Here is a 26901-nt window from a genome sequence, read left to right on the forward strand (position 1 = left end):
CGTTCCAAAGTCCTTCCACAGTCCTCCCAAAAACATGGTCAGGTTGTCACAGGAATACCCCACTCTGCTGGTACCAATTTGTCTTAGTCAGGGTTTCTATTCCTGCACAAACATTATGACCAAGAAGCAAGTTGGGGAGGAAAGGATTTATTCGGCTTACACTTCCATGCTGCTGTTCATCACCAAAGGAAGTCAGGACTAGAACTCAAGCAGGTCAGGGAGCAGGAGCTGATGCAGAGGCCATGGAGGGATGTTCTTTACTGGCTTGCTTCCCCTGGCTTGCTTAGTCTACTCTCTTATCGAACCAAGACTACCAGCCCAGGGATGGTCCCACCCACAAGGGGCCTTTCCCCCTTGATCACTAATTGAGAAAATGCCTTACAGTTGGATCTCATGGAGGCATTTCCTCAACTGAAGCTCGTTTCTCTGTGATAACTCCAGCTGTGTCAAGTTGACACAAAAATAGCCAGTACAGGGGTATAATGTGAATAAAATAATTATGGAAAGAAAAAATTATCCCAATCAACAAAATCATTGAGTTCATAAAAACCAATGTTATTACATGTCACAAAGAAAATAGCTGGGCAGTGGTTGTGCACACACTTAGTCCCAGCACTGGGGAGGCAGAGACAGGTGGATCTCCATGAGTCAAAGCCATCCTAGTCTACAGAGCTAGTTCCAAGACAGCCAATGCTACACAAAGACAAACCCTGTCTGGAAAAAAGAAAAAAACAACAAACGATCCCAGAAAGTGGTAATTATTAAGTATTAAAACAAATAGATAACAGCTATTGTTTACATATAACACATATGTTTTTAAATCTAGAATTTGTATTTTCTAATAATGATCTAGAAAGTATAAACATGCATTTTTCATATTTTATGGTATTTGTCAAGACTTAGTGGTTTTATTCCATTTTTTCTTCACAACTTTATTTTATTTAAAGGGGCAATAAAATTCTCTTTTTTGTGTATATGATCTGAGGCTTAGGCTTACTGCTCTGCAAATCAACTTTACTTTTTAAAATACTAATCTGAGCTGCAAGTAGGGCTCTTGCCTGACAGCATAAGGCCCTGGGTTTAGTTCCTGAATTGCAAAAGTACTTAATTTTCATGAGATGAAAGATCATTAAGAAGCTATACATTGGCCTCATGTAGAATTTCCACATATTTACACACTCAACATAAAAAGGTTTGGCCCATGGAAAGGTTTGACACTCTTAAGAGGTGTGGTCTTGTTGGAAAAAGTGAGTCACTGTGGGAGGTGGGCTTTGAGGTCCTATGCTCAAGCTCTGCCCAGTGTGGAAGAGATACTCTTCCTGGTTGCCTTCAGATCAAGATGTAGAATTGTGAGCTCCTTCTCCAGCAACATGTCTGCCTGGACACTGCCATGCTTCCTGCCATGATGATAATAGATTGAACCTCTGAAATTGTAAGCCAGCCCCAATTAATGTTGTTCACTATAAAAATTACCATGTTCATGAAGTCTGTTCACAGCAATGAAACCCTAACAAAAACAGGCAGTATTTGAAAATTGCAACCATTGTAATATTGAACTCCTCAGTCCATCCTCCTCACCTTACTATTTCCTCTGGGTAACAATTGTTGATGCTGTTGATGTATTCCTGCAGGAGAGAGCCTGGCTCTGCCTTTATCTCCTGAACCTTTTTAAGTCCACCACTCGTCACAAAAAGCCGTCGGGCTTTGCTGTCATGTGGCAGCACCTTGAAGAGAAAGTACATAAAACAACATTTCTTCTTTCCCAAGTTAGAGTTTTATGACAGAAAATAATTTAGCATAGAATTTATTCTCAGTGTATCTATAACATAGTAGGCCAAATTTGCTGCTAATTGGAAGTAAAATACACTCTTTTGAAAAGTATATTAACTTTTTCATGTTGCAGAAATGTAATAAGCCACTGAACATGAGCAAAGTTAATATTATTCACTCCTGGGTGAAGCCTACTTACAGCCACCCCTCTGAGGTCTCTCCACCCTCTAAAAAAAATAAAAGGCAAGGTCTCTTCTATTCATCTCTTAAATATCTAAATATCTTACTCCTTGCCAGGCCACTCTTCAACTGAAGCTGTGTTTCAGTAATGAAGAGCACAAATGCTGAGCACTGCTTGTCTTTGCACTGGGCTCCTTCTCTCTGGAATGCCTTTTCACCACTCAGAACTGTCCCCTTTGGCCTGGGGGGCTCCTACTCATTATTTGCAGCCCTAACTTTAAGAAGATTCTGGCTGGATAAATTAGCAGACACATGTGACCTCAGCTCACAGTCCAGAGGAGCAAAAGCCAGGATGACTAGGAATTTGAGCCCAGCTGAGAATACACAGTGACTCCTATTCTAGGAAAAAAAAAAAAAAAAAAAAAAAGGTCTAGAGGATAGAGTTCAGAGGCAGAGCAAGTCCCAGACTGGGATAGAGGGAGGGAAAGAGAAAGGGAAGGAAGGAAGAAAGGAAGGAAGGAAGGAAGGAAGGAAGGAAGGAAGGAAGGAAGGAAGGAAGGAAGGAAGGAGCCTTTAAGGAACTATCCCATCTGCTGGTAGCAAACATTGTCAAAGACACATATATAAGACATGTTATATTATGAGATAGCATCTTCAGTTCCCTTGACTTTGGTGGTCTAACTTTCAAACATTCTACTGGTTTTTTTTCTCTTCTCTAATTTTTCTCATGTAATTGATCATGTTTCCTCTTCCCCACTCTTGCCAGATATTCCCTATTTCCCTAACCCATCCCTTTCTCTCTTTCTCTCTCTCTCTCTCTCTCTCTCTCTCTCTCTCTCTCTCTCTCTCTCTTCTTCTTCTTCTTCTTCTTCTGCCTGTATGTGTGTGTGTGTGTGTGTGTGTATGTGTGTGCACATGTGCATGTGTGTGGGTGTTTAACACAAAAACGCATAATGACTTTTATTTGCTTAGTATGAACCTTCAACATTGGAGGTCAGTGTTCACTTGAATGAGTACTATGTTCAACAAGTTCAGTAAGAGCAGCATGTCTTTCTTATTGACCTAAAGATTTAGACTATAAGGCTCCTTCCAGTCGGCACCAGAGCCGGACCACCTTGGGCCCGAACTTGGGCGAGCAGTCCCATGGTCTCCAGAGGACTCTGCACCCCACGGGCACCCTAGCACACCTTGGACTTAGGATCACTGATGAGTGGAACACAGCATCTGTTCCAACAAAACCGGGGGTGTCTGGGGACAGCAGGAGCACAGACACAGGAACCCTGCCTAACCAGTGGCTAAGGTCATCTCTGGTCTAACTTGGTTTCGAATTCAGTGGACAGCCAAACAGTCCCCATAGGAGGTACCACTTCCAGGTGCTCTAACACACCCAGGATCACAGAATCCCAGGATCCCAGGAGCTTAGTCACACCAGGATCTCAGGGTCTCAGAGAAAGCTTGATTGCCAAGAACTCTGACACACCCAGATATCAGCATCACAGGATCCCAGAATCATGGAATCACAAAGAAAGCTGGACTCTGAGAAGTTCTGATTCAACTGAGATTACAGGAAGAACAGGCTCCAATTAGATATATCAAGCGCAGGGAGTACTTGAGATAATGAAATGATTGGGAGACAAGCATAGGAACAGAAGCAATAGAAACCAAGGTTACTTGGCATCATCAGAACCCAACTCTCCCACCATAGCAAGTCATGGAGACACCATCTCACCAGAAAAGCAAGACATGGATCTAAAGTCACTTCTCATGGAGATAAAGGAGGAATATAAGAAGGACATAAATAACTCCCTTAAAGAAATACAGGAGAACACATCCAAACAGGTGAAAGAATTGAACAAAACCATCCAGGATCTAAAAATGGAAGTAACAACAATAAAGAAATCACAAAGGGAGACAACTCTGGAAATAGAAAACCTAGGAAAGAAGGCAGGAACCATAGATGCAAGCATCACCAACAGAATGCAAGAGATAGAAGAGAGAATCTCAGGTGAAGAAGATACCATAGAAAACACTGACACAACAATCAAAGAAAATGTAAAATGTAAAAATATCCTAGTCCAAAACATCCAGGAAATGCAGGACACACGGAGAAGACCAAACCTACGGATAATAGGTATAGAAGAGAGAGAAGATACCCAACTTAAAGGGCCAGTGAATATCTTCAACAAAATTGTAGAAGAAAACTTCCCAGACCTAAAGAAAGAGATGCCCATGAACATACAAGAAGCCTCCAGAACTCCAAACAGACTGGACCAGAAAAGAAATTCCTCCTGTCACATAATAATCAAAACATCATATGCACTAAACAAAGGTGGAATATCAAAGGGGAAAAGATCAAGTAACATATAAGACAGACCAAATAGAATTACACCTGACTTCTCCCCAGAAACTATGAAAGCCAGAAGATGCTGGGAAGATGTCATACAGACCTAGGAAAGCACAAATACCAGCCTAGGATACTATACTCAGCAAAACTCTCAATTATCATAGACAGAGAAACAAAGGTATTCCATGAAAAAAAAAAAAATTTAAACAATATCTTTCCACAAACCCAGCCCTTCAAAGGATAACAAAGGGAAAACTCCAACACAAGGAGGGAAAATATGCTCTAGAAAAAGCAAAAAAAAAAAAAAAAAAAAAGAAAGAAACAAAACTAATCTTTCAACAAACCTAAAAGAAGATAGCCACATGAACAAAATTCCAACTCTAATGAGAAAAATAATAGGAAGAAACAATTACTTTTTCTTAATATGTCTTAATATCAATGGATTCAATTCCCCAATAAAAAGACATAGACTAACAGACTAGTTGCATAAACAGGACCCAACATTTTGCTGCATACAAGAAACCCACCTCAGTGACAAAGACAAACACTACTTCAGAGTAAAAGTCTGGAAAAAAAATTTTCCAAGCAAATGGTCCCAAGAAACAAACTGGAGTAGCCATTCTAATATCAAATAAAATCGACATTCAACCTAATCAAAATGGATAAGGAGGGATACTTCATAAACATCAAAGGTAAAATTTACCAAGATAAACTCTCAATTCTGAATGTTTATGCTCAAAATGCAAGGGCATCCACATTCATTAAAGAAACTTTAGTAAAGTTCAAAGCACACATTGCACCTCACACAATAATAGTGGAAGACTTCAACACCCCACTCTCAGCAATGGACAGATCCTAGAAACAGAAACTGTACAGAGACAAATTGAAACTAGCAGAAGTTAAGGAACATATGGATTTAACAGAGATCTATAGAACATGTAATCCTAAAACAAAAGAATAAACCTTTTTATCAGCACCTCATGGTACCTTCTCCAAAATTGACCATATAATCAGTGACAAAACAAGCCTCAACAGCTACAAAAATATTGAAATAATCCCATGCATCCTATAACATCACCACAGACTAAGGCTGATCTTCAATAACAACATAAATAATAGAAAACCCACATAAACATGGAAACTGAAAAACACTCTACTCAAGATAACTAGGTCAAGGAAGAAATAAAGAAAGAAATTAAAAAATTTTAGAGTTTAATGAAAATTAAGCCACAACATATCCAAACTTATCGACACAATGAAAGCAATCCTAAGAGGAAAACTCATAACTCTGAGTGCCTTCAAAAAGAATCTGGAGAGAGTATAAATGAGTAGATTGACAGCACACATAAAAGCTCTAGAACAAAAGGAAGCAAATTCACCCAAGAGGAGTAGAAGGCAGGAAATAATCAAACTCAGGGCTGAAATCAACTAAGTGAAAACAAAAAGAACTATTCAAAGAATCAACCAAACCTGTAGCTGGTTCTTTGGGAAAATCAAGAAGATAGATAAACCCATAGGCAGACTAACTAGAGGGCACAGGAACAGTATCCTAATTAACAAAATCAGAAAAGAAAAGGGAATGATAGCAACAGAATCTGATGAAATCCAAGAAATCATCAGATCCTACTACAAAAGCCTATACTCAACACAACTGAAAAATCTGGATGAAATGGACAATTTTCAAGACAGATACCAGGTACCAAAATTAAATCAGGATCAGATTAATGATCTAAAGAGCCCCATATCCTCTAAAGAAATAGAAACTATCACTACTAGTCTCCCAACCAAAAAAAGCCCAGGACCAGAATGGTTTAGTACAGAGTTCTATCAGACATTCAAAGAGGACCTAATTCCAACTCTCCTCAAACTATTCCACAAAATAGAAACAGAAGGTACTTTACCCAATTCATTCTATGAAGCCACAATTGCTCTGATACCTATACCACACAAAAACTCAACAAAGAAAGAGAACTTCAGACCAATTTCCCTTATGAATATTGATGCAAAAATACTCAATAAAATTCTTGCAAACTTTCTTCCACAAGGCAAAAAAAAAAAAAAAAATTCTTGCAAACTGAGTTGAAAAACACATCAAAAATGATAATACATTATGATCAAGTAGGCTTCATCCCAGGGAAGCAGGGTTGGTTCAATATACGGAAATCCATCAATATAATCCACTATATAAACAAACTCAAAGACAAAACCACATGATCATCTCATTAGTTGCCAAGAAAGCATTTGTCATAAATAATAGAAAACCCACATAAATATGACAAAAACCAACACCCATTCATGATGAAAAGTCTTGGAAATATCAGGAATTCAAGGCCCATACCTAACATAGCAAACCAGTAACCAACATCAAACTATATGGAGAGAAACTGGAAACAATCCCACTAAAATCAGGGACTAAACAAGGCTGCCCACTCTCTCCCTACCTATTCAATATAGTACTTGAAGTCCTAGCCAGAGCAATTAGAGAACAAAAGGAGATAAAAAGGACACAAATTGGAAAGGAAGAAGTCAAAATATCACTATTTGCAGATGATATGATAATATATATAAGTGACCCCCAAAATTCCACCAGAGAACTCCTAAGCCTGATAAACAACTTCAGTGCAGTAGCTAGATATAAAATTAACTCAAACAAGCCAGTGGCCTTTCTCCTCACAAAGGATAAACAGGCTGAGAAAGAATTTAGGGAAACAATACCCTTCACAATAGTCACAAATAATATAAAATACCTTGGTGTGACTCTAACTGAGGAAGTGAAACGTCTGTATGATAAGAACTTCAAGTCTCTGTAGAAAGAAATCAAAGATCTCAGAAGTTGGAAAGCTATCCCATGCTTATGGATTGGCAGGATTAATATAGTAAAAATGGCTATCTTGCTGAATGCAAGCTACAGATTCAATGCAATCCCCATCAAAATTCAATTCTTCACAGAGTTAGAAAGGGCAATTTGCAAATTTATCTGGAATAACAAAAAACCTAGGATAGCAAAAACTATGCTCAACAGTAAAAGAACCTCTGGAGGAATCACCATGTCTGACCTCAAACTGTACTACAGAGCAATTGTGATCAAAACTGCATGGTACTGGTACAGTGAAAGACAGGTATATCAGTGGAATGGAATCAAAGACACAGAAATGAACCCACACACCTATGATCATTTGATCTTTGATAAAGGAAATAAAACCATCCAGTGGGGAAAAAAAGACAGCATTTTAAACAAATGGTGCTGGCTCAACTGGCAGTTAGCATGTAGAAGAATGCAAATTGATCCATTCTTATCTCCTTGTACAAAGCTCAAGTCTAAGTGGATCAAGGAACACAACATAAAACCAGAAACACTAAAACTTATAGAGGAGAAAGTGGGGAAAAGCCTCAAAGATATGGGCACAGGGGAAATTTCCTGAACAGAACAGCAATGGCTTTGTGCTGTAAGATCAAGAATCGACAAATGGGACCTCATAAAATTGCAAAGCTTCTGTAAGGCAAAAGACACTGTCAATAAGACAAAAAGGCCACCAACACATTGGGAAAAGGTCTTTACCAATCCTAAATCCTATAGGGGACTAATATCCAATATATAAAGAACTCAAGAAGCTGGACTCAAGAAAATCAAATAATCCCATTAAAAACGGGTACAGAGCTAAACAAAGAATTCTCAACTGAGGAACACCAAATGGCTGAGAAGCACCTGAAACAATGTTCAGCATCCTTAATCATCAGGGAAATGCAAATCAAAACAAGCCTGAGATTCCACCTCACATCAGTCAAAATGGCTAAGATCAAAAATTCATGTGACAACAGATGCTGGCGAGGATGTGGAGAAAGAAGAACACTCCTCCATTGCTGGTGGGATTGCAAGCTGGTACAACCACTCTGGAAATCAGTTTTGTGGTTCCTCAGAAAATTAGACATAGTACTACCGGAAGATCCAGCAATACCTCTTCTGAGCATATACCCAGAAGATGTTCCAAGTGGTTAATAAGGACACATGCTCCACTATGTTCATAACAGCCTTATTTATAATAGCCAGAAGCTAGAAAGAATCCAGATGTCTCTCAACAGAGGAATGGATACAGAAAATGTGATACATTTACACAAAAGAGTACTACTCAGCTATTAGAAACAACGAATTCATGAAATTCTTAGACAAATGGATGGATCTGGAGGATACCATCCTAAGTGAGGTAACCCAATCACAAAAGAACACATGTGATATGCACTCACTGATAAATTGGATATTAGCCCAGAAGCTCAGAATACCCAAGATACAATTTGCAAAACACATGAAACTCAAGAAGAAAGAAGACTAAAGTGTGGACATTTCGATCCTTCTTAGAATGGGGAACAAAATATCCATGGAAAGAGTTACAGAGACAAAGTTTGGAGCAGAGACAGAAGGCATGATTATCCAGAGACTACCCCACCTGGAGATCCATCCCATAAACAACCACCAAACCCAGACACTAATGCAGATGCCAACAAACACTTGCTGACAGGAAACTGATATAGCTGTCTCCTGAGAGGCTCTGCCAAGTGCCTGACTAATACAGAAGTGGATGCTCACAGTCATCCATTAGACAGCTCACAGGGTCCCCAAGGAAGGAACCAGAGAAAGTACCCAAGTTGCTGAAGAGGTTTGCAGCCCCTTAAGGGGAACCACAATGTGAACTAACCAGTAATCCCAGAGTTCCCTGGAACTAAACCATCAATCAAGGAAAACACTCATGGCTCTAGCTGCATATGTAGTTGAAGATGGCCAAGTTGGTCATCAGTGGGAAGAGAGGCTCTTGATCCTGTGAAGGTTCTATGCCCCTATCCTGGGGAATGCTTGGGCCAGGAAGCAGGAGTGGGTGGGTTGGGGAGTAGGGGGAGGTGGGAGAGGATAGGGGATTTTCTGAGGGGAAACTAGGAAAGGGCATAACATTTTAAATGTAAATAAAGAAAATATCTAATAAAATGTGAAAAAAAAAAGATTAGACTATAAGAGGAACTGTTCCAGAGCTGAGATCTGTAGATGACCACTTGTCCCTTACTGCTCCTTCTCAGGTGATTAAATTAGCCTGCCTCTTCCTATTTAGCATCTAAAAGACATGAAAGTGAAAAATGGACCAACTTTCTCCATATAAAGTGTTTTCTCTACACGGTGTGGTCACTTGGACTGTCAAACCAGAGACAGGGAAAGAGCAGTTCACCTTTTTCTTGGACTGAGGAAGACAGAGCACAGGTGTCTGTTACCCAGAACCATGTTCAGAGGTGGCATCATCTCAGGGAAACTGTTTCCTGTAACAACTATGCTTAAAGGTCAGCACAGCAGAGAACTAAAAGCAATCTGAAGGATACCGTGTAAGAAGCTTACTTGACTATAGAATCTACATTGAAGTGGTGAGATTCACATCAGCAATCTCAGCATTAGGAGGTAGGGCAGGAGGATCAGGAATAAGCTCCAGTCCAGTTGGACCTACACAGTGAGACCTGGTTTTGTTCATAGTTGCAGAAATACAGCATGCCATCAGAGAGTCTCATTTGTGTGGCTATGTAAGAGTATTCAAACGAACATGCCTTCTGATAGTCAAAAGTGGCAATTGTCTTCAACACATGAATATTTGTTGTATTTCTTTTTATTTCATTCTTTACTTGTTTGAGACAGAGTCTTAACTAAGTACCCCTGGCTAGTTTAGAACCAGGCTGGGCCTGAACTCACAGAGATCGGCCTGCCTCTGCTTCCCAAGAGCTGGGATTAAATGTGTGTAACCACCATGACAGATCTGAACATTTGATTTCTTTTTTTTTTAATTTATTTATTATTATATCTAAGTACACTGTAACTGTCTTCAGAAACACCAGGAGAGGGCATCAGATCCCATTACAGATGGTTGTGAACCACCATGTGGTTGCTGGGATTTGAACTCAGGACCTTCAGAAAAGCTATCAGTGCTCTTAACCACTGAGCCATCTCTCCAGCCCCTTTGATTTCTTTAAAACAATACTTGATTGTTTTGTTTTCATTTTTTAGTTATTTAATGTGTCTTGCACTAAAATAACTTCTTAATATATACCATCTCATTTAATGTTTACAATAAAAAAAAGCATTGAGCCGGGTGTGGTGTCGCACGCCTTTGATCCCAGCATTTGGGAGGCAGAGGCAGGCAGATTTCTGAGTTTGAGGCCAGCCTGGTCTACAGAGTGAGTTCCAGGACAGCCAGCACTACACAGAGAAACCCTGTCTCGAAAAAAAAAAAAAAAAAAGCATTTACTATTCCCAACTTACATCTAACCAAAGAATTAGAATGTAGCTGGGGTTACAGTTCAAGGGTAGAGCATATGTCTAGCATATATAAAGCCTTGGGTACTACACTGAGCACAAAACAATAACTTCTAATCCCACACAAAACCACTGTGGCTGGTGACTGACATGGGCTCTTTTGCTGTGTCAAATATATAAAGCACAGTCTCAGTAGTTCTCAGGAGCCATACACTGAATCTGACACACTGTGGCCATCATGGGGTCCTTCCTCAGCAGCTGCCACCCCACATTTCTCAGCTTAACATTTCTATCACACTTTCATTTACATGCTATATATGAACATGCAATTATCTAAGAAATTATCTAAGAAACAATCATATGTCTTAAATTTTAACTAAAGCTATGAATATGCAGGACTAGAGAGATGGCCCAGCACTTAAGAGCACTGATTCTTGCAGAGGATTCAGTTCCCAGACCCACATGGTGGCTCACAACCATCCATAACTCCAGCTCCGAGCAACCTGTGTCCTCTTCTACCTTCACATGGTGCTCAGACACATATGTCAGCAAATGCTCACACACACACAAAAATTTAAACTGAAACATTTTAAACAAATGAATATGACTAAATGACTGTCAGAATCTGTAATAAAGGGAATAGTTTCTGAAAAATATTTCAGGGTCTCAGAATTTTCTTTTTCCTTCCTTCCTTCCTTCCTTTCTTTCTTTCTTTCTTTCTTTCTTTCTTTCTTTCTTTCTTTCTTTCTTTCTTTCTTTCTTTCTATTTAATAAAGATCTTTCCTGTGGTCCTAGATGTCTGAGCTTAAAGGACACTGAGAAAGATGAATAGATACTAATCAATGCAAAATAGCAGTGGTAGGGGAGGAGAATCACCTCTTTAAATTTTTGTATCATTGTTTTATTATTATTATTATTATTATTATTATTATTATTATTATTACTGTGCATAAATGAGGACATGTGCAGCTCACAGCACACATGTGGAAGCAGAGAACACTTTTTCAGGTTCTCTCCCTCCACCATGGGCTCCAGGGATGCAATTCAGGTTACCAACTTGTATGGCAAGTACTTTTACCTAGTGAGCCATCTCGCCAGCTCAACTGTAATGCTTTATGTGTTGACATACTAGGAACTCCCTGAGAATAATTTTAAAAAGCAGGAAGATTTAGCATTGTCCGTGGGTTTTAACCTATGTGTCTGTGTGAATGCATATGGACAGGAATGGAAAATTAAGTAGTAAAGCCCACAGTCCCACTTACAGAGGCAAATGGGAAAGCAACAAATTGACAGGTGAATTCTTCCCTTACCTTACTGAACTGCCCAACAACATGTTTCAGGATATTGGGAGGTGCGTCATACAGGAACGGCTCAAGGGCTGGGAGGTAGGTGCATTTCTGAAGGATATTCTTTATGGCTTTTTTACTCTATTGAAATACAAAGCAAAATGCATATAAAATACTAACATTTTGTAGCCTATATTTCTAGATTTGGAAATAAAACTAGTTTGGTAATTATGATGGTTTGTACATGCTTGGTCCAGGGGGTAGCACTATTAGGAGGTATAACTTTGTTGGAGTAGATGTGTCACTATGGGAGTGGGACTTAATACCTTTTATTCTAGCTGCCTAGGTCCCTTTGGAACAAGTGGTGGAACTCTCAGCAACTCCAGCCCCATGTAAGCCTGGATGCTGCCATGTTCCTGCCTTGATCATAATGGACTGAACCTTTGAAACTGGAAGCCAGTCCCAATTAAATGTTGTCCTTATAAAAGTTACTGTGGTCATGGTTTCTGTTCACAGCAATAAAACCCTAAGACACTGATCTAACCTGTATTTGTTACATTCTTAAAAACAGTTGTACAAAAAAACTATTTTAACTATCTTTTATTATAGAATAGCTTCCTGCTAAATCTTAAAACATTAAGTAAATTGTTAAGTTCTAAAAATATCTGTGAGAAAATTAAAATTATAAAGCATAAAGTTAGAGGCTATAAATTATCATATATTACATAATTATATAGATAACACACTATATTGTATAAAGTTTGTAGATGTGAAAATAGATAACTAAAAATTCCCATTTCTTCTAACCAATAAATCTAAGAAAATACCTATTATACAGTAACATTTTCAGATCAATATGTACTCAGAAGTATCTATTGCATGTATATTTCCATGTGCATTTGCAGAGATGCTGCTGTGGCACAGGTAGAAATTTCCTCCTTCTCAAGTTGAAGCAGAAGAGATTTACTGAACTCTCAACCAGGGAGTGTATCACCCACCAGCAAAAGGGCATGCACTGCCTGTACCCAGGCCACCTTGCATGTCCCCATACTGCTTTATATGTCCCCAGGCCACCTTGCATGTCCCCATACCATCTAGCATGTCCCCATGTCACCTTGTATATACCCACGCTGCCTTCATTTACCCATGCTGCCTTGCATTTACCCAGGCTGCCTTGCATATTCCCAGGCTGCCTTGCATGTACCCATGCTGCCTTTCATGTACCCATGCTGCTTTCCCTTCAGCACTGTTGCAGCTTTCAAAGCAACATCATACAGTGCTGCCCTTAACAACAATGTGAGAGAAGGAGCCTGTTGTGATTGTGGCATGCTGCAGTTAGTTCTGAAACTGATGAATTTGTTTCTCTTCCATTCTAGAATGCTGCACAGATGTGCATAGCTGTTTTTTGAAAACTTCATACTTCATGCTACTTCTATGTGTCCTAGGAAACTGTTCTGCTTACATGTTCTTTCTCTGAGGCCTTCTAATTTTGTTACTGGCTGTTTATAAATGCTCTTGAAATGAAGGACCACTTCACATTGCAAATTTTGGAAGTATATTTTACAAAACTTTTATCATTACGTGTAGTAGCAGTAAACATTTTCTTGAATTTTAAACTTTTCTTTAGATACTCAGATGGAACAGGCATGCATATCCTTTTATCATTTGACACAGTTTGCCCCTAATACTATTTCATATATTAAATAAGATTTAAGAAATTCAATTCAATCTTTCTTCTATACATTTTATAAGCTTAAAACAAACTCTCATTTTTAAACACATCTTATTATATTACTGTCATAATATAATACATTTGAGTGAGATATGTCTGCCACAGTATCAGACATTTGAATCCATGTTTCCCAGTTAGTGGTGATGTTTGGGAAGGCTTAGAACACATGATCTCAATGTAGGAAGTACAGTAGTGGTGGCAGGGCAGGTAGGGGTATTATAGGCTCACAATGCTTCCATTTTTCTTTATCTTTCATGCCTCCCTGCCATGATGGACTCATCCATCTGGAACTATAAGCCAAAATATATTCTTTCTTTTATAATTTTACATTGTCATAATATTTTATTATAGCAACAGAAAAATATCTAATCCCACTATGCCTTCTCCAAAAATAGGCCATATGCTCAGTCACAAAGTAAGCCTCAACAGCTACAAGAAAATTGAAACAAATATCTTATCAGACCATCATAGATTAAAGCTAGACTTCAACAACAGAAACACCAGAAAGCCTACAAAGTTATGGAAACTGAGCAGCTCTCTTCTCAAAATTAAATTAAATTAAAGACGTTCTAGAATTCAAGGAAAATAAATGCACAACATACCCAAATGTATGAGACACAAAGAAAGAAGTGCTAAGAGGAAAGTTCATAGTACTAAGTGCTATCATAAAGAAATTGGAGAGTCCCCACACCAGCAACTTAAGAGCATACCTCAAAGCTCTGAAAACATACCCAAGAAGAGTAGACAATAATAAATAATCAAACTCAGGGCTAAAATCAATCAATTAGAAACAAAGAGGATAATATAAAGAATCAATGAAACAAAAAGTTGTTTTTTTAAGAAAATTAATAATATAGACAAACCCTTAATCAATCTAAAAGGCAGAGAGACAATGTCCAAATCAACAAAAATCAGAAATGAAAAGAGGGACATAACAGACACTGAGGAAATCCCAAGAATCATTAGGTCTTTCTTCAAAATCCTGTACTCCACAAAATTTAGAAAGGTTGAAAAAGGTATCAGAGGATGGAAAGATTTCCCATGTTCATGGAATGGTAGAAAAAACACAATGAAAATGGCCATCCTGCCAAAAGCAATCTATATATTCAATGCAATTTCCATCAAAATTCTAATACAATTATTTACAGACCTTGGAAAAATGACACTCAACTTCATGTAGAAAAATAAAAAATACAGGATAGCTAAAGCAATTCTGTATAATAAAAGAACTTCTACAGGAATCACCATCCCTGATTTCAAGTTCTACTACAGAGCAGTGGTAATAAAAACCACCTGATACTGGCATAAAAACAAATAGGTTGACTAATAGAATCAAATCATGGAACCAGAAGCAAATCGAAACCCTATGGACACTTGATTTTTGACAAAGAAACCAAACTACACAAAGGAGAAATGAAAGCATCTTTAACAAATGGTGCTGGTCTAATTGGATTTCTACATGTAGAAAAATGAAAATAGATACATATTTATCACCCTGCACAAAACTCAAGTCCAAGTGGATCAAAGACCTCAACATACCACCAGATACACTAATTCTCATAGAAGAGAAAGTGGATATACCCTTAAATGCATTGGGACAGGAGATATTTCCCTGAACCAATAGCTCAGGCACTAAGATCAACAATTAATAAATGGGACCTCTTGAAACTGAAAATCTTCTGTAAGGCAAGGAACAATGTTATTAGGACAAAACAGAATAGGAGTCAAATGTTACTGACTTAACATTTGATAAAAGGCTAATACCCAAAATATATTAAGAATTCAAGAGAGTGGACCCTAGGCTCTGGATCTTCACCCACTCTGCCCACACCCAGAGGCACCCTAACGCCAAGGAGCTCTGACACACCCAGGATCTTAGGATCACAGAGACATCTGGACTCCCAGGAGTTCTGATATAGCCAGGATCAAAGGCTCACAGGAGGGACAGGCTCCAGTCAGAGACAACAAAACCAGTTAGCACTAGAGATAACCAGATGGTGAGAGGCAAGCCCAAGAACATAAGCAACAGAAACCAATGCTACTTTGGCAACATCAGAACCCAGTTCTCCCACCACAGCAAGCCCTGGATACCATAACACACCTGAAATGCAAGATTCAGACCTAAAATCCCATCTCATGAATATGATAGAGGACTTTAAGAAGGACATAAATAACTCCCTTAATGAAATACAGGAGAACACAAGTAAACAAATAGAAGCCCTTAAATAGGAAACACATAAATCTCTTAAAGAAATACAGAAAAACACAACCAAACAGGTGAAGGAACTGAACAAAAACTGTCCAGGATTTAAAATTGGAAATAGAAACATTAAAGAAAACACAAGGGAAACAACCCTGGAGATGGAAAACCTAGGAAAGAGATCCAGAGTCATAGATGCAAACATCACCAACAGAATATAAGAGATAAAAGAGAAAATCTCAGGTCCAGAGATACCATAGAAAACATTAACACAACAGTTAAAGAAAATGCAAAAAGCAAAAGGCTCCTAACCCAAACATCCAGGAAATCCAGGACACAATGAGAGGACAAAACCTTAAGGATAATAAGTATAGAAGAGAGAGAAGATTCCCAACTCAAAGAGCCAATAAACATCTTCAACAAAATTATAGAAGAAAACTTCCCTAACCTAAAGAAAGAGATACCCATAAACATACAAAAAGCCTACAGAACACCAAATAGACTGGACCAGAAAAGAAATTCCTCCCATCACATAATAAACAAAACACCAAATACATTAAATAAAGACTATTAAAAGCAAGTAACATATAAAGGCAGACCTATCAAAATTACATCAGACTTCCCAACAGAGACTATAAAAGCCAGAAGATCTTGGACATATGTCATACAGACCCCAAGAGAACAAAAATGCCAACCCAGTCTATTATACCCAGCAAAACTCTCAGTTACTGGAGTAACTGAGATGGAGAAAGCAAGATATTCAGTGTGAAAAAACAAATTTAAACAGTATCTATCCACAATCCAGCCCTACAAAGGATAATAGAAGGAAAACTAGCACAAGGAGGCAAACTATACCCAAGAAAGAGCAAGAAATTAATCTTCTCACAACAAATTCAAAAGAAGAAAACCACACAAACATAATTTCACCTGTAACAACCAACAATCATAGGTCCTTCATATCTCTCAAGATCAATGGACTCAATTCCCCAATAAAAAGGCATAGGCTAAAAGAATGCATATGTAATCAGGACCAAGAATTTTGCTGCATACAGGAAACATACTTCAGTGACAAAAATAGACACTACCTCAGAATAAAAGGCTGGAAAAAAATTTTTTCAAGCAAATGGTCCCAAGAAACAAGCTGGAGTAGCCATTCTAATACCCAATAAAATAGACTTTCAACCAAAAGTTATCAAAAGAGATGGGGAAGGACACTTCATACTCATCCAAGGAAAAATCCAACAAGATGATCTCTCAATTCTGAAAATATATGACCCAAACACAAGGGTACCCACATTTGTAAAAGAAACGTTAATAAAGTGCAAAGTACACATCGAACATCACACAATAATAGTGGGAGACTTCAACATCCCACTTTCATCAATGGACAGATCATAGAAACAGAAACTAAAACACAGACACAGTGAAACTAACAGAAGTTATGAACCAAATGAATTTAACAGATATCTATAGAACCTTTCACCCTAAAACAAAAGAATAGACTTTGTTCTTAGCACTTCATAGTACCTAATCCAAAACTGACCATATAAATGGACACAAAACAAGTCTCAACAGATACAAGAAGATTGAATTCATCCCATGCATTCTATTAGATCACCAGGGACTAAGTCTGGTCTTTAATTAAAAAAAAAAAAAAAAAAAACACGCACATACACATACACATGGAAGTTGAACAACTCTCTACTCAATGATACCTTGCTCAGGGAAGAAATTAAAGACTTTTTAAAATTTAACAAAAATGAAGGCACGACATACCCAAACTTATGGGACACAATGAAAACAGCACTAAGAGGAAAATTGATAGCACTGTGTGTCTTCATAAAGAAATAACAAGAGGCAGGCGGATTTCTGAGTTCGAGGCCAGCCTGGTCTACAAAGTGAGTTCCAGGACAGCCAGGGCTATACAGAGAAACCCTGTCTCGAAAAAACCAAAAAAAAAAAAAAAAAAAAAGAAATAACAGAGATCCTACACTAGCAACTTAACAGTACATCTGAAAGCTCTAGGAAAAAAAAAAAAAAAAAAAAAAAAGAAGAAGCAAACACACCCAAGAGGAGTAGACCGCAGGAAATAATCAAACTCAGGGTTGAAATCAACCAATTAAAAACAAAAAGAACTATACAAAGGATCAAAAAAAAAAAAAAAACTAGGAGCTAGTTCTTTGAAAAAATCTACAAGATAGATAAACACTCAAACAAACTAAAGGGCATAGAGACAGTACCCAAATTAACAAATTTGGAAATGAAAAGGAAGACATAACAACAGGAACTGAGAAAATTCAAAAAATTATCAAATCTGCTACAAAAGCATATACTCAAAAAAAAAAAAAAACCTGGAAAATCTAGATGAAATGGATGACTTTCTAAACAAATACCAGGTTCCAAGGTTAAATCAGGACCAGATAAACTATACAGTCCAATAACTGCTGCAGAAATAGAAGCAGTCATTAAAATCTCCTACCCAAAATGAGTGCAGGGCCAGATGGTTTTAGTGCAGAATTCTATCAGACTTTCAAGGAAGACCTAATACCAACACTTCTCAAACTATTCCTCAAAATAGAAAAAGAAGGAACACTATCTAATTCATTCTATGAAGCCACAGTTACACCGACACTTAAACCACACATAAACCCAACAAAGAAAGAGAACTTCAGGTCAATTTCGCTTATGAATATCGATGCAAAAATAGGCAATAAAATTTTCCCAAATCAAATCCAAGAACACATCAAAATTATCATTCATCATGATCAATAGGTTTCAATCCAGGGATGAAGGAATAGTTCATTATATGGAAATCCATCAATGTAATCCACTATATAAACAAACTCAAAGGAAAAAAAATCATATGATCATTTCACTAGACACTGAAAAAGCCTTTGACAAAACACAACACTCCTTCATGTTATAAATCTAAAAAAGATCAGGAATTCAAGGCTCATACCTAAACATAATAGAAGCAATATACAGCAAACCAACAGCCAACATCAAATTAAACAGAGAGAAACTTAAAGCAATCCCACTAAAATCAGTGACTAGACAAGGCTGCCCACTCTCTCCCTATCCATTCAATATAGTTCTCAAACTTCTACCCAGAGCAATTCGACAATAAAAGGAGATTAAAAAGGATACAAATTGGAAAGGAAGAAACCAAGATATCACTATTTGCAGATGATATGATAGTATACATAAGCAACCCCAAAAATTCTACCTGAAAACTCCTATACCTGATAAACAACTTCAGCAAAGTGGCTGGATATAAAAATTAATTCAAACAAATCAATAGCTTTCCTTTACACAAAGGATATGTGGACCCAAAAGAAAAGAAATTAGGTCAATAACACCCTTCACAACACTTACAAATAATATAAAATATCTTGATGTAACTCTAACCAGACAGATTTGTACAAGAACTTCAAGTCTCTGAAGAAAGAAATTAAAGACTCGGAATATGGAAAGATCTCCCATGCTCATGGATCGACAGGATTAACATAGTAAAAATGGACATCTTACCAAAAGCAATCTACAGATTTAATGCAATCCCCATCAAAAGTCCAACTCAATTCTTTACAGAGATATGAAGAGCAATTCTCAACAATAAAACAAAAACAGAAATATCAAAAAACTCAGGATAGCAAAAATAATTCTCAACAATAAATAAACTTCTGGGGAAATCACCATCCCTGACCTCAAGATGTGCTACAGAGCAACAGTGATTAAAAACTGCATTGGTAAAGGAACCAACAGGTAGATCAATGGAATAGAATTGAAGACCAGAAATAAACCACACACCTATGATTCTTTGATCTGTGACAAAGAAGCCAAAGCCATAGAGTGAAATGAAGAAAGCATTTTCAAAAAGTGGTACTAATTGGAGGTCTGCATACAGAAGAATGCAAATTGATACATTTTTATCTTCTTGTACAAAGCTCAAGTCCAAGTAGATCAAGGACCTTCACATAAAACCAGATAGTCTGAATCTATTAGAAGAGAAAATGGGAAAGAGCCTCGAACAATCAGCACAGGGGAAATTTTCCTGAACAGAACATTGATGGCTGAGGCTAAGATCAACAACTAACAAATGAGACCTCATGAAACCGAAAAAAGCTTCTGTTAGGCAAAAGACACCATCAATGTACAAATCAACAACCTACAGATTGGGGAAAGATATTTACCAACCCTATACTCAATAGACGGCTAATATCCAAAATATACAAAGAACTAAAGAAGTTAGACTCCAGAAAACCAAATAACCCAATGGGACAAAAAAAAAAAAAAAAAAAAAAAAAAAAAAAAAAAAAAAAGAGGTACTGAACCTAACAAAGAATTCTCAACTGAGGAATCTCGAATGACTGAGAAGCACCTAAAGAAATGTTCAACATCCTTAATCATCAGGGAAGTGCAAATCAAAACTACTCTGAGATTATACCTTACACAAGTCAGAATGGCTAAGAACAAAAACTCAGGTGACTGCACATGCTTGTGAGAATGTGGAGAAAGAGGAACACTCCTCTATTGCTGGTGGAATTTGAAAGCTGATACATCCACTTTGGATATCAATCTGGTTGTTCCTGAGAAAAATGGAGGGGGCTGGAGAGATGGCTCAGTGGTTAAGAGCACCGACTGCTCTTCTGAAGGTCCTGATTTCAAATCCCAACAACCACATGGTGGCTCACAACCATCTGTAATGAGATCTGATGCCCTCTTCTGGTACATCTGAAGACAGCTACAGTGTACTTAGATACAATAATAATAAATAAATCTTAAAAAAAAAAAAAAAGAAAATTGGAAATGGTTCTACCTGTAGACCCAGCTAAAGCACTACTGGGCATATACCCAAAAGATGTTCCAACATATAACAAGGACCTGTATTCCACTATGTTCATAGGAGCCTTATTTATAATAGCCAGAAGCTAGAAACAACCCGAGCTGTCCCTCAACAGAAGAATGAATACAGAAAATGTGGTTCATTTTCACAATGAAATACTACTCAACTATTTAAAAGGATGACTTCATGAATTTTTCAGGCAAATGGATGGAACTAGAAAATATCATCCTGAGTGAGGTAATCCAGACCCAAAAGGACATACATGGTATGTATTCACTGATAAACGGATATTAGCCCAAAAGTTCAGAATACCCATAATACAACTCACAGACTATATGAAACTTAACAAGAATGAAGGCCAAAGTGTGTATGCTTCAATCCCACTTAGAAAGGGGAACAAAATAATCACAGGAGGCAGAGGGAGGGACCTGAGTGGGAAAGGGGAGAGGGAGGGAAAGCAGGGGCAGAATCAGGTATGGAAAGAGACAGTGGAGAAATCCAGAGGACCAAAAAAATGAATAGAAATATGTAGCAGTGGGGGTGGGGAACAGGGGTGAAAAGCCACTGGAAAGTCCCATATGCCAGGGATGCTAGAGGCTCCCAGGACCCAGTAGGGATGATGTTAGCTGAAATACCCAACAGTAGGGAAATGGAACTTGAAGAGACCACCTCTAATAGATAGACATAGCCCCCAGTAGAGAGATGGGCCCATCTGTCCATCTCAAAATCTTTAACCCAGAATTGTTCCTAAAGGAAATACAGAGACAAAAAATGGATCAGAGACTGAAGGAAAGACCACCTTACCTTGGCATCCACTCTAATTACAGACACCAAACCCCAACACTATTGCTGATACCAAAAAGTGCTTGCAGACAGGAGCCTGAGAGGTTCTGCCAGTACGTAAGACAGATGCAGATACTCACAGCCAACCATTGAACTGAGCCCAGGCACCCCAATGGAAGAATTAGGGTAAGGACTGAAGGTGCTGAAGGGGGTTGTGAAGTGGAAATTTAAGGGTTTTTTTGGAAAGTCAGTTGGATGTTATTTTGCTGGAAAGGCTAAGGCAGACTCATGAAGGAACGTTTTGCTAAAGCTGACACAGGAGCGAGGATGTTCTGATAAAGCAAGCATGTGAAAGGACGCGTGATGGAAAATTCTTTGCTAATGTCATGCATGGATTGGTTCTCCTTACACTGCATAGTTGAGCTGCATTTGTCAGGATGCCATAGAGAGAAACACACCAAAACACTTCTGGTGGTGTGCTGCAGTTTGTTGCTGCTTCCCTGGACTAGAGCTGATTGGATGCACATGCTGAGACAAGAGCCATGCTGAGGCAAGGCACGTGGAGGACACATGATGTTTGGGGGGGGGGTATAAATAGGGCTCCACAGAGTGAAAGAGAGAGAGATCTGGGCTTGCTGGTACAGCTAGCTGTGCAATGCTTGTGGGTCTCACATCTTCACTGATCTTCACTTCCGTACGAGAGGCACAACTGAGAATTTCTCCTGGTGTTCCTGCTGGTCCCTCCTGCTGACTCCAGCCAGGGCTGAGGCCTGGCTGGTCCTGCTGGGTCCTGTCACTGCTGTTGCTAACCTGACTCTACAGACCTAGACTGCTGGTGTATCTGTGAAGTGTTTGCGAGTGGGAGGAGCTGCCTCTGCCTGCTAACCTGTGAACTGAACTGCTGATGTCCAGAAAACACAGACATTGCTTCAAAGAACCTTTCTAAACAGGTCCACTTTCCCATTATCCTTTATTTTCCACTACCTCTTCTGGATGGTGAGTTACAAGGAAGGTTAAAGCATTTAAGAACCATCATTAAAAATAGGACTTGAAAAAATTAAAGTTACAGGATTGCAAGCCCATGGGAAGAACAACAACTAACTGTACCCCTCAGAGCTCCCAGGGACTAAACCCCCAACCAAAGAGTATACTGAGTCTGCCCATGGCTCCCACTACATATGTAGCAGAGGACTGCCTTATCTGGCATCAGTGGAAGGGGAGGCCCTTAGTCCTGTGTAGGCTTGTTGCCCCAGAGAAGGGGGATGCTGGAGGGGTCAGGCAGGAATGGGTGGGTAGGTAGGGGAACACCCTCTTAGAGACAAAGGAGAGGGAAGAAAGCATGGGGCTTTGTGGAGGGGAGACCAGGAAGGAGGAAAACATTTGAAATGTAAATATATAAAATAATTTTTAAAGGACTTTAAATCACATATTTTAAAAACTAGTCATATCTAACTAATCTCCCCAAAGCACTCACTTTGAGCTGTAGGTCCTCAGAGCTCTCGGGTGACATATACAAAGACAGCAGGACTGGCAGAGTGTTTGTGACAGCCACAGCCCTGGCATGCTCTGGAGTGTGTCTTCCCAGCTGCCCCAAGGCCCAGGCAGCAGCAGCTTTAATATGATCTTCTGGTTCTTCTGACAGGCAGATTGACAACTGGGGTACACCCTGCCAGGGACCCAAACAGCAAATGTTATATATGAACCTAGAGTGGACTTGATGAATCTTCCCTGTCTCTCAGCCATTAACAGAACTCACTTTGTCCCTCATCCCTTTCTCCTAAAAAGGCCTGCCGTTTAGAGTAACAAACTAACTAGAACCGAATTGTATTAATTATCTATAACAAGCTAACTTAACTACCCTGGTATCTCCATTAATTTTTACTGCCCAGATTGAGAGACATTCAAAAGAACAGGTGCCACACAGCAGGCAAAACCAAATACTACTGTAACCAACTAAAACTGTTCTATGATCATAAAACATTCATATTCCCTAGTTTAAAAAGTTAATCTGACTGAAGACTGAAGATAGAGCCCTTGCCAGGATGCATGCAAACCTGGGTTCAATCTTCCTCAACATGCCACACTCACACATCACACACACACACACACACAATTAATTTAATTTTTATCAATTATAGTAAAGCTGAGAACATTATGACTGACTAAAATCACAATAATATGAGCAAGTGGACTGTAGCCTCCCATAAGCCTGAAGCAGGCTTAGCCAGAACTTGACCTTGCTGCCACTAGGTAGATTATCTAGGGTGGAGCCTTCCTCCCTAGATCATTCTATTGTTGAGCCAGTGTCACTGAACCTCTTCAAGATACTGCTACCTGCTGAGAGGCCCAGGAGCTATTCTGGAGACTACACCCTATCCTGCACATCATCACCTGCAGCTGGTTCCAGGCTCCAAGGATGAATTGGCGGGAATGGACTTTCCCCCCTCTTTTATAAAGCATGTCCGACATTAAAAATTTGAACCTTGAGCAGACTAGTTGTCTTGGTTCCATTATTTCTCGACCTGCCTAGGCTCCCTCTTTTCTTTCAGTTCCAAGATGCCTTCCAGGCTCGAACCCGGACATGTGAGCCACTGGCCGGCCCCAACAGTGGACTATATATCACTAATATCTTTCTTGAAGTCACACTTGTTTATAACCTAAGTACAGTTTTGCTCATCCTAACACATTGAATGTTTACGTAGGAATGAAAACTTTTTTACACTAGTAGCATATGCTTACATTTTTATCTTAAGCATTAATGTTAACTAAATAGTAAAAACATAACTAACTTAAACACCTCCAACACATTACAGTTTGTGTCCCTAAGGAAAACAAAATTTTTATTCCAGACTCTTGGTAAGTATATTGTTTCTATTTTAAGACTGTAATAATTACCTCAAATTTAGTACCAAAAAATCTTCTCAGTATCAAAAGGCCATGATACCAGTTAAAGGTTAAAATGACTGGGCATATTTATGCCCCTCCACCTTACTGGTTGTAGTTCAATTTCCTGAAGAGACCTACCATAGTCTTTCATCTGTTTCTTTTTCCCCTGTGTCCATCAATACAAAAGCCCAGACCTATCTTCAGAGTGATGTAACACTCTAAAGAGCCCACACTTGTAGACGTAATGAGACTGAGGGAAAGGAGAGGCAAAGAGCTCATGGACCCAACCCCTAGCTCTGCCTTACAGGCCCACTGGTTATAAGTACACGATGGCATGAGGAGTTATAAATCTTTCCATTTAACCCTCCTTGCTCTCTTTCAAATTCATGGCCTCTTTTTTCATTAATTGGTGGTGATGGTGGTGGTGGGTGTGTTTCTAAATACATGGATACGATCTGCCCGGTTGGTATAATTTTATTGTATGTATATGTTTTCAGAGCTGACCATTTTGTATTGGAAAATTGGTGTACAGATAGAGAAAATAATTACATTATAATCTCAAAAAATGAACTGGTTTTAGTGTTAAGACATTATCACTAGGACAAGGAGAGATCTCCAGGAAAGTGGAAAACCACAGGCAGGACTGACAGCCTCCTTCACCACAGAGGGGCAGGCATCCCTGCTACTTGAGCTGGATGCCTGGGAGAAAATCAGTTGCTGCACTTGTACCCTTCTTCCCACATGAAAGCTAAGGACCAAAAACCCTAGTCATATCCTACAGCCACTCATCTAAAAGGACTGGAGTGCTCTAGGCACTGCCATGGCCTGCAATAACAGAAGAACAAAAACAAACAGCAGGATAAAAAGACACAGCATCTTCATGAACAGACAGAAGATAATGCTCTGAGGCTGCTCTTCATCCTCATTAGCAGGATAAGTAGGAACACACCTTTCATCTGTGCTGCTGACCAGATGCCCTAGAGGCCCACCAGGGGCTGTGAGCACATAGCCTCTGGAGCATTCATCAGGAGATCAATATTTCTGCATGTTCTATGATCATCTACTATACCCAGACTGCTCTACATAGTGAGTTTATACAAAGTCATAGATTGATATAAGTCAAAATAAAAATAACACCCAGAGCCCTGCTGCCTGCTGTGTGTCCGTGCTTACAGCCTGTACCCAAGGAAGGAAGCCGTTTGTGAGAGCAATCTCTATAGCCAAGTGACAGGAAGGGGAGAGATGTAGAGACCACTGAGAACAGACAAAAATGACTACCGATCCAGTCATTTATAACAGGTTCTTCTTTATCTTGTTCACTTTGGTTTTGATTCTTGAGACAGGGTCTACTATAAAGACACAGCTGACTTGGAACTCATAAGATGCACTCAGCTCCCAAGTGCTAGGATTAAAGGCATGTGCCACAACCCAGCTGTAATGTCTTTAACCACAGTGTGCTGGCATGTTTGTAAATATCCAGATTAATCCTTTAATATATACATATACTTAACAGGTAAGTTTCAGATAGCAGTGATACTTAAAAGTGGTAATGATTATTGGAATAAGACGCTGAGTAAAACATTTTATGTGACCTCGGCTTTTTTAAAGGTAAGCAAGGAAGCATGGTGACAAGTACTGAATTCAACAGCAGAGAAAATGAAAAAATGGGTAATTGTTTTTCACCACTTTGTTCAGTTATACTTTCTCTAATGATGGAGAACATCAACTTATGGATCCACCATAGGATAGCCTACTACATGACTAAGTGTGAAGTGAGCACACCTTGGAGATGATCACCGCCATGGCCAGGTTCTCAGAATGAGCAGCCACGTAACCCAGCATCATGATGCCAGGCAGCCGTATGTTCCCTTTGCAGGACCCAATGCAATCGATCACGGCAGCCACGCCTCCTGCATTAACAATCAGCTGTGAGAGCTAATGGAAAAAGAACAAGAGCCTATGAACAACATGAGATGCTCTTTAAATACAGCTTGACTACACTTTATTTAGGACTGGGAAAAAAAAACACAACTGATAAAAATTGCAATATGACGTATAGAAACTATTGTCATTCCTAAAGAGACATGTGAAAACATTCTTGCTGTTTACAAACAGTCACTGTGAAGAACCTTGTTCTGTAATTTAATTTTTTCCATATCAATGGGAAAATCTCTGTCCCTGTTATAATTAATGTTAAAATTCTTCATCTAAAGCTAGTTCATAACTAGCTACTTATTCATCTTATATTAATCACTGAAAACTCAGACACTGGGAATAGTCTAACCCACTTTCCTGTTTGCTGGCAAGACTACAAAGCTGAGTGTACTTCAATATTACAAAAAATTCCATACAAATAAAGATAAATGAAACACAGAGACTAGTGTGTAATAAAATTAAAACTGGATAAGCAAAGCATGCCCAGAAAAAGGATAGAACACACGCTTGCTTTGTGAGGGGTATTCTTCACACATAAATCAAGTCTTGACCTTGGGCCAGGAGACCTTTGTGGTCTGAACTGATCCAGAATGGAACATACCATCTCATTGCTCCTAGCTGATATAAAATGTTGAGGGTGGCAGAGGTCCACAGACACTACA

At 38.9% G+C, this 26901-nt stretch overlaps 1 protein-coding gene across 2 annotated transcripts in view; it reads right to left on the bottom strand.

Moving 5' to 3' along the window:
- The window catches only part of LOC110311725 (sperm-associated antigen 6), a 110227-nt gene that overhangs the window by 18283 nt on the left and 65043 nt on the right, over positions 1–26901 (bottom strand). Inside the window, exons 7-10 of one of the 2 annotated variants that reach the window (XM_021185223.3) lie at positions 26087–26239; positions 22893–23084; positions 11885–12001; positions 1579–1724 (exon numbers count right to left, since the gene is read on the bottom strand). In XM_021185223.3, the coding sequence (XP_021040882.1) occupies positions 1579–1724; positions 11885–12001; positions 22893–23084; positions 26087–26239 (608 nt within the window). The remainder of the gene's footprint in view (positions 1–1578; positions 1725–11884; positions 12002–22892; positions 23085–26086; positions 26240–26901) is intronic. The other variant, XM_085832149.1, reaches the window with a different exon arrangement.

This window comes from Mus caroli, unplaced genomic scaffold (genome assembly GCF_978045245.1).
Source record: "Mus caroli unplaced genomic scaffold, Mus_caroli_1 scaffold_17, whole genome shotgun sequence".
NCBI classification, from domain to species: Eukaryota; Metazoa; Chordata; class Mammalia; order Rodentia; family Muridae; genus Mus; species Mus caroli.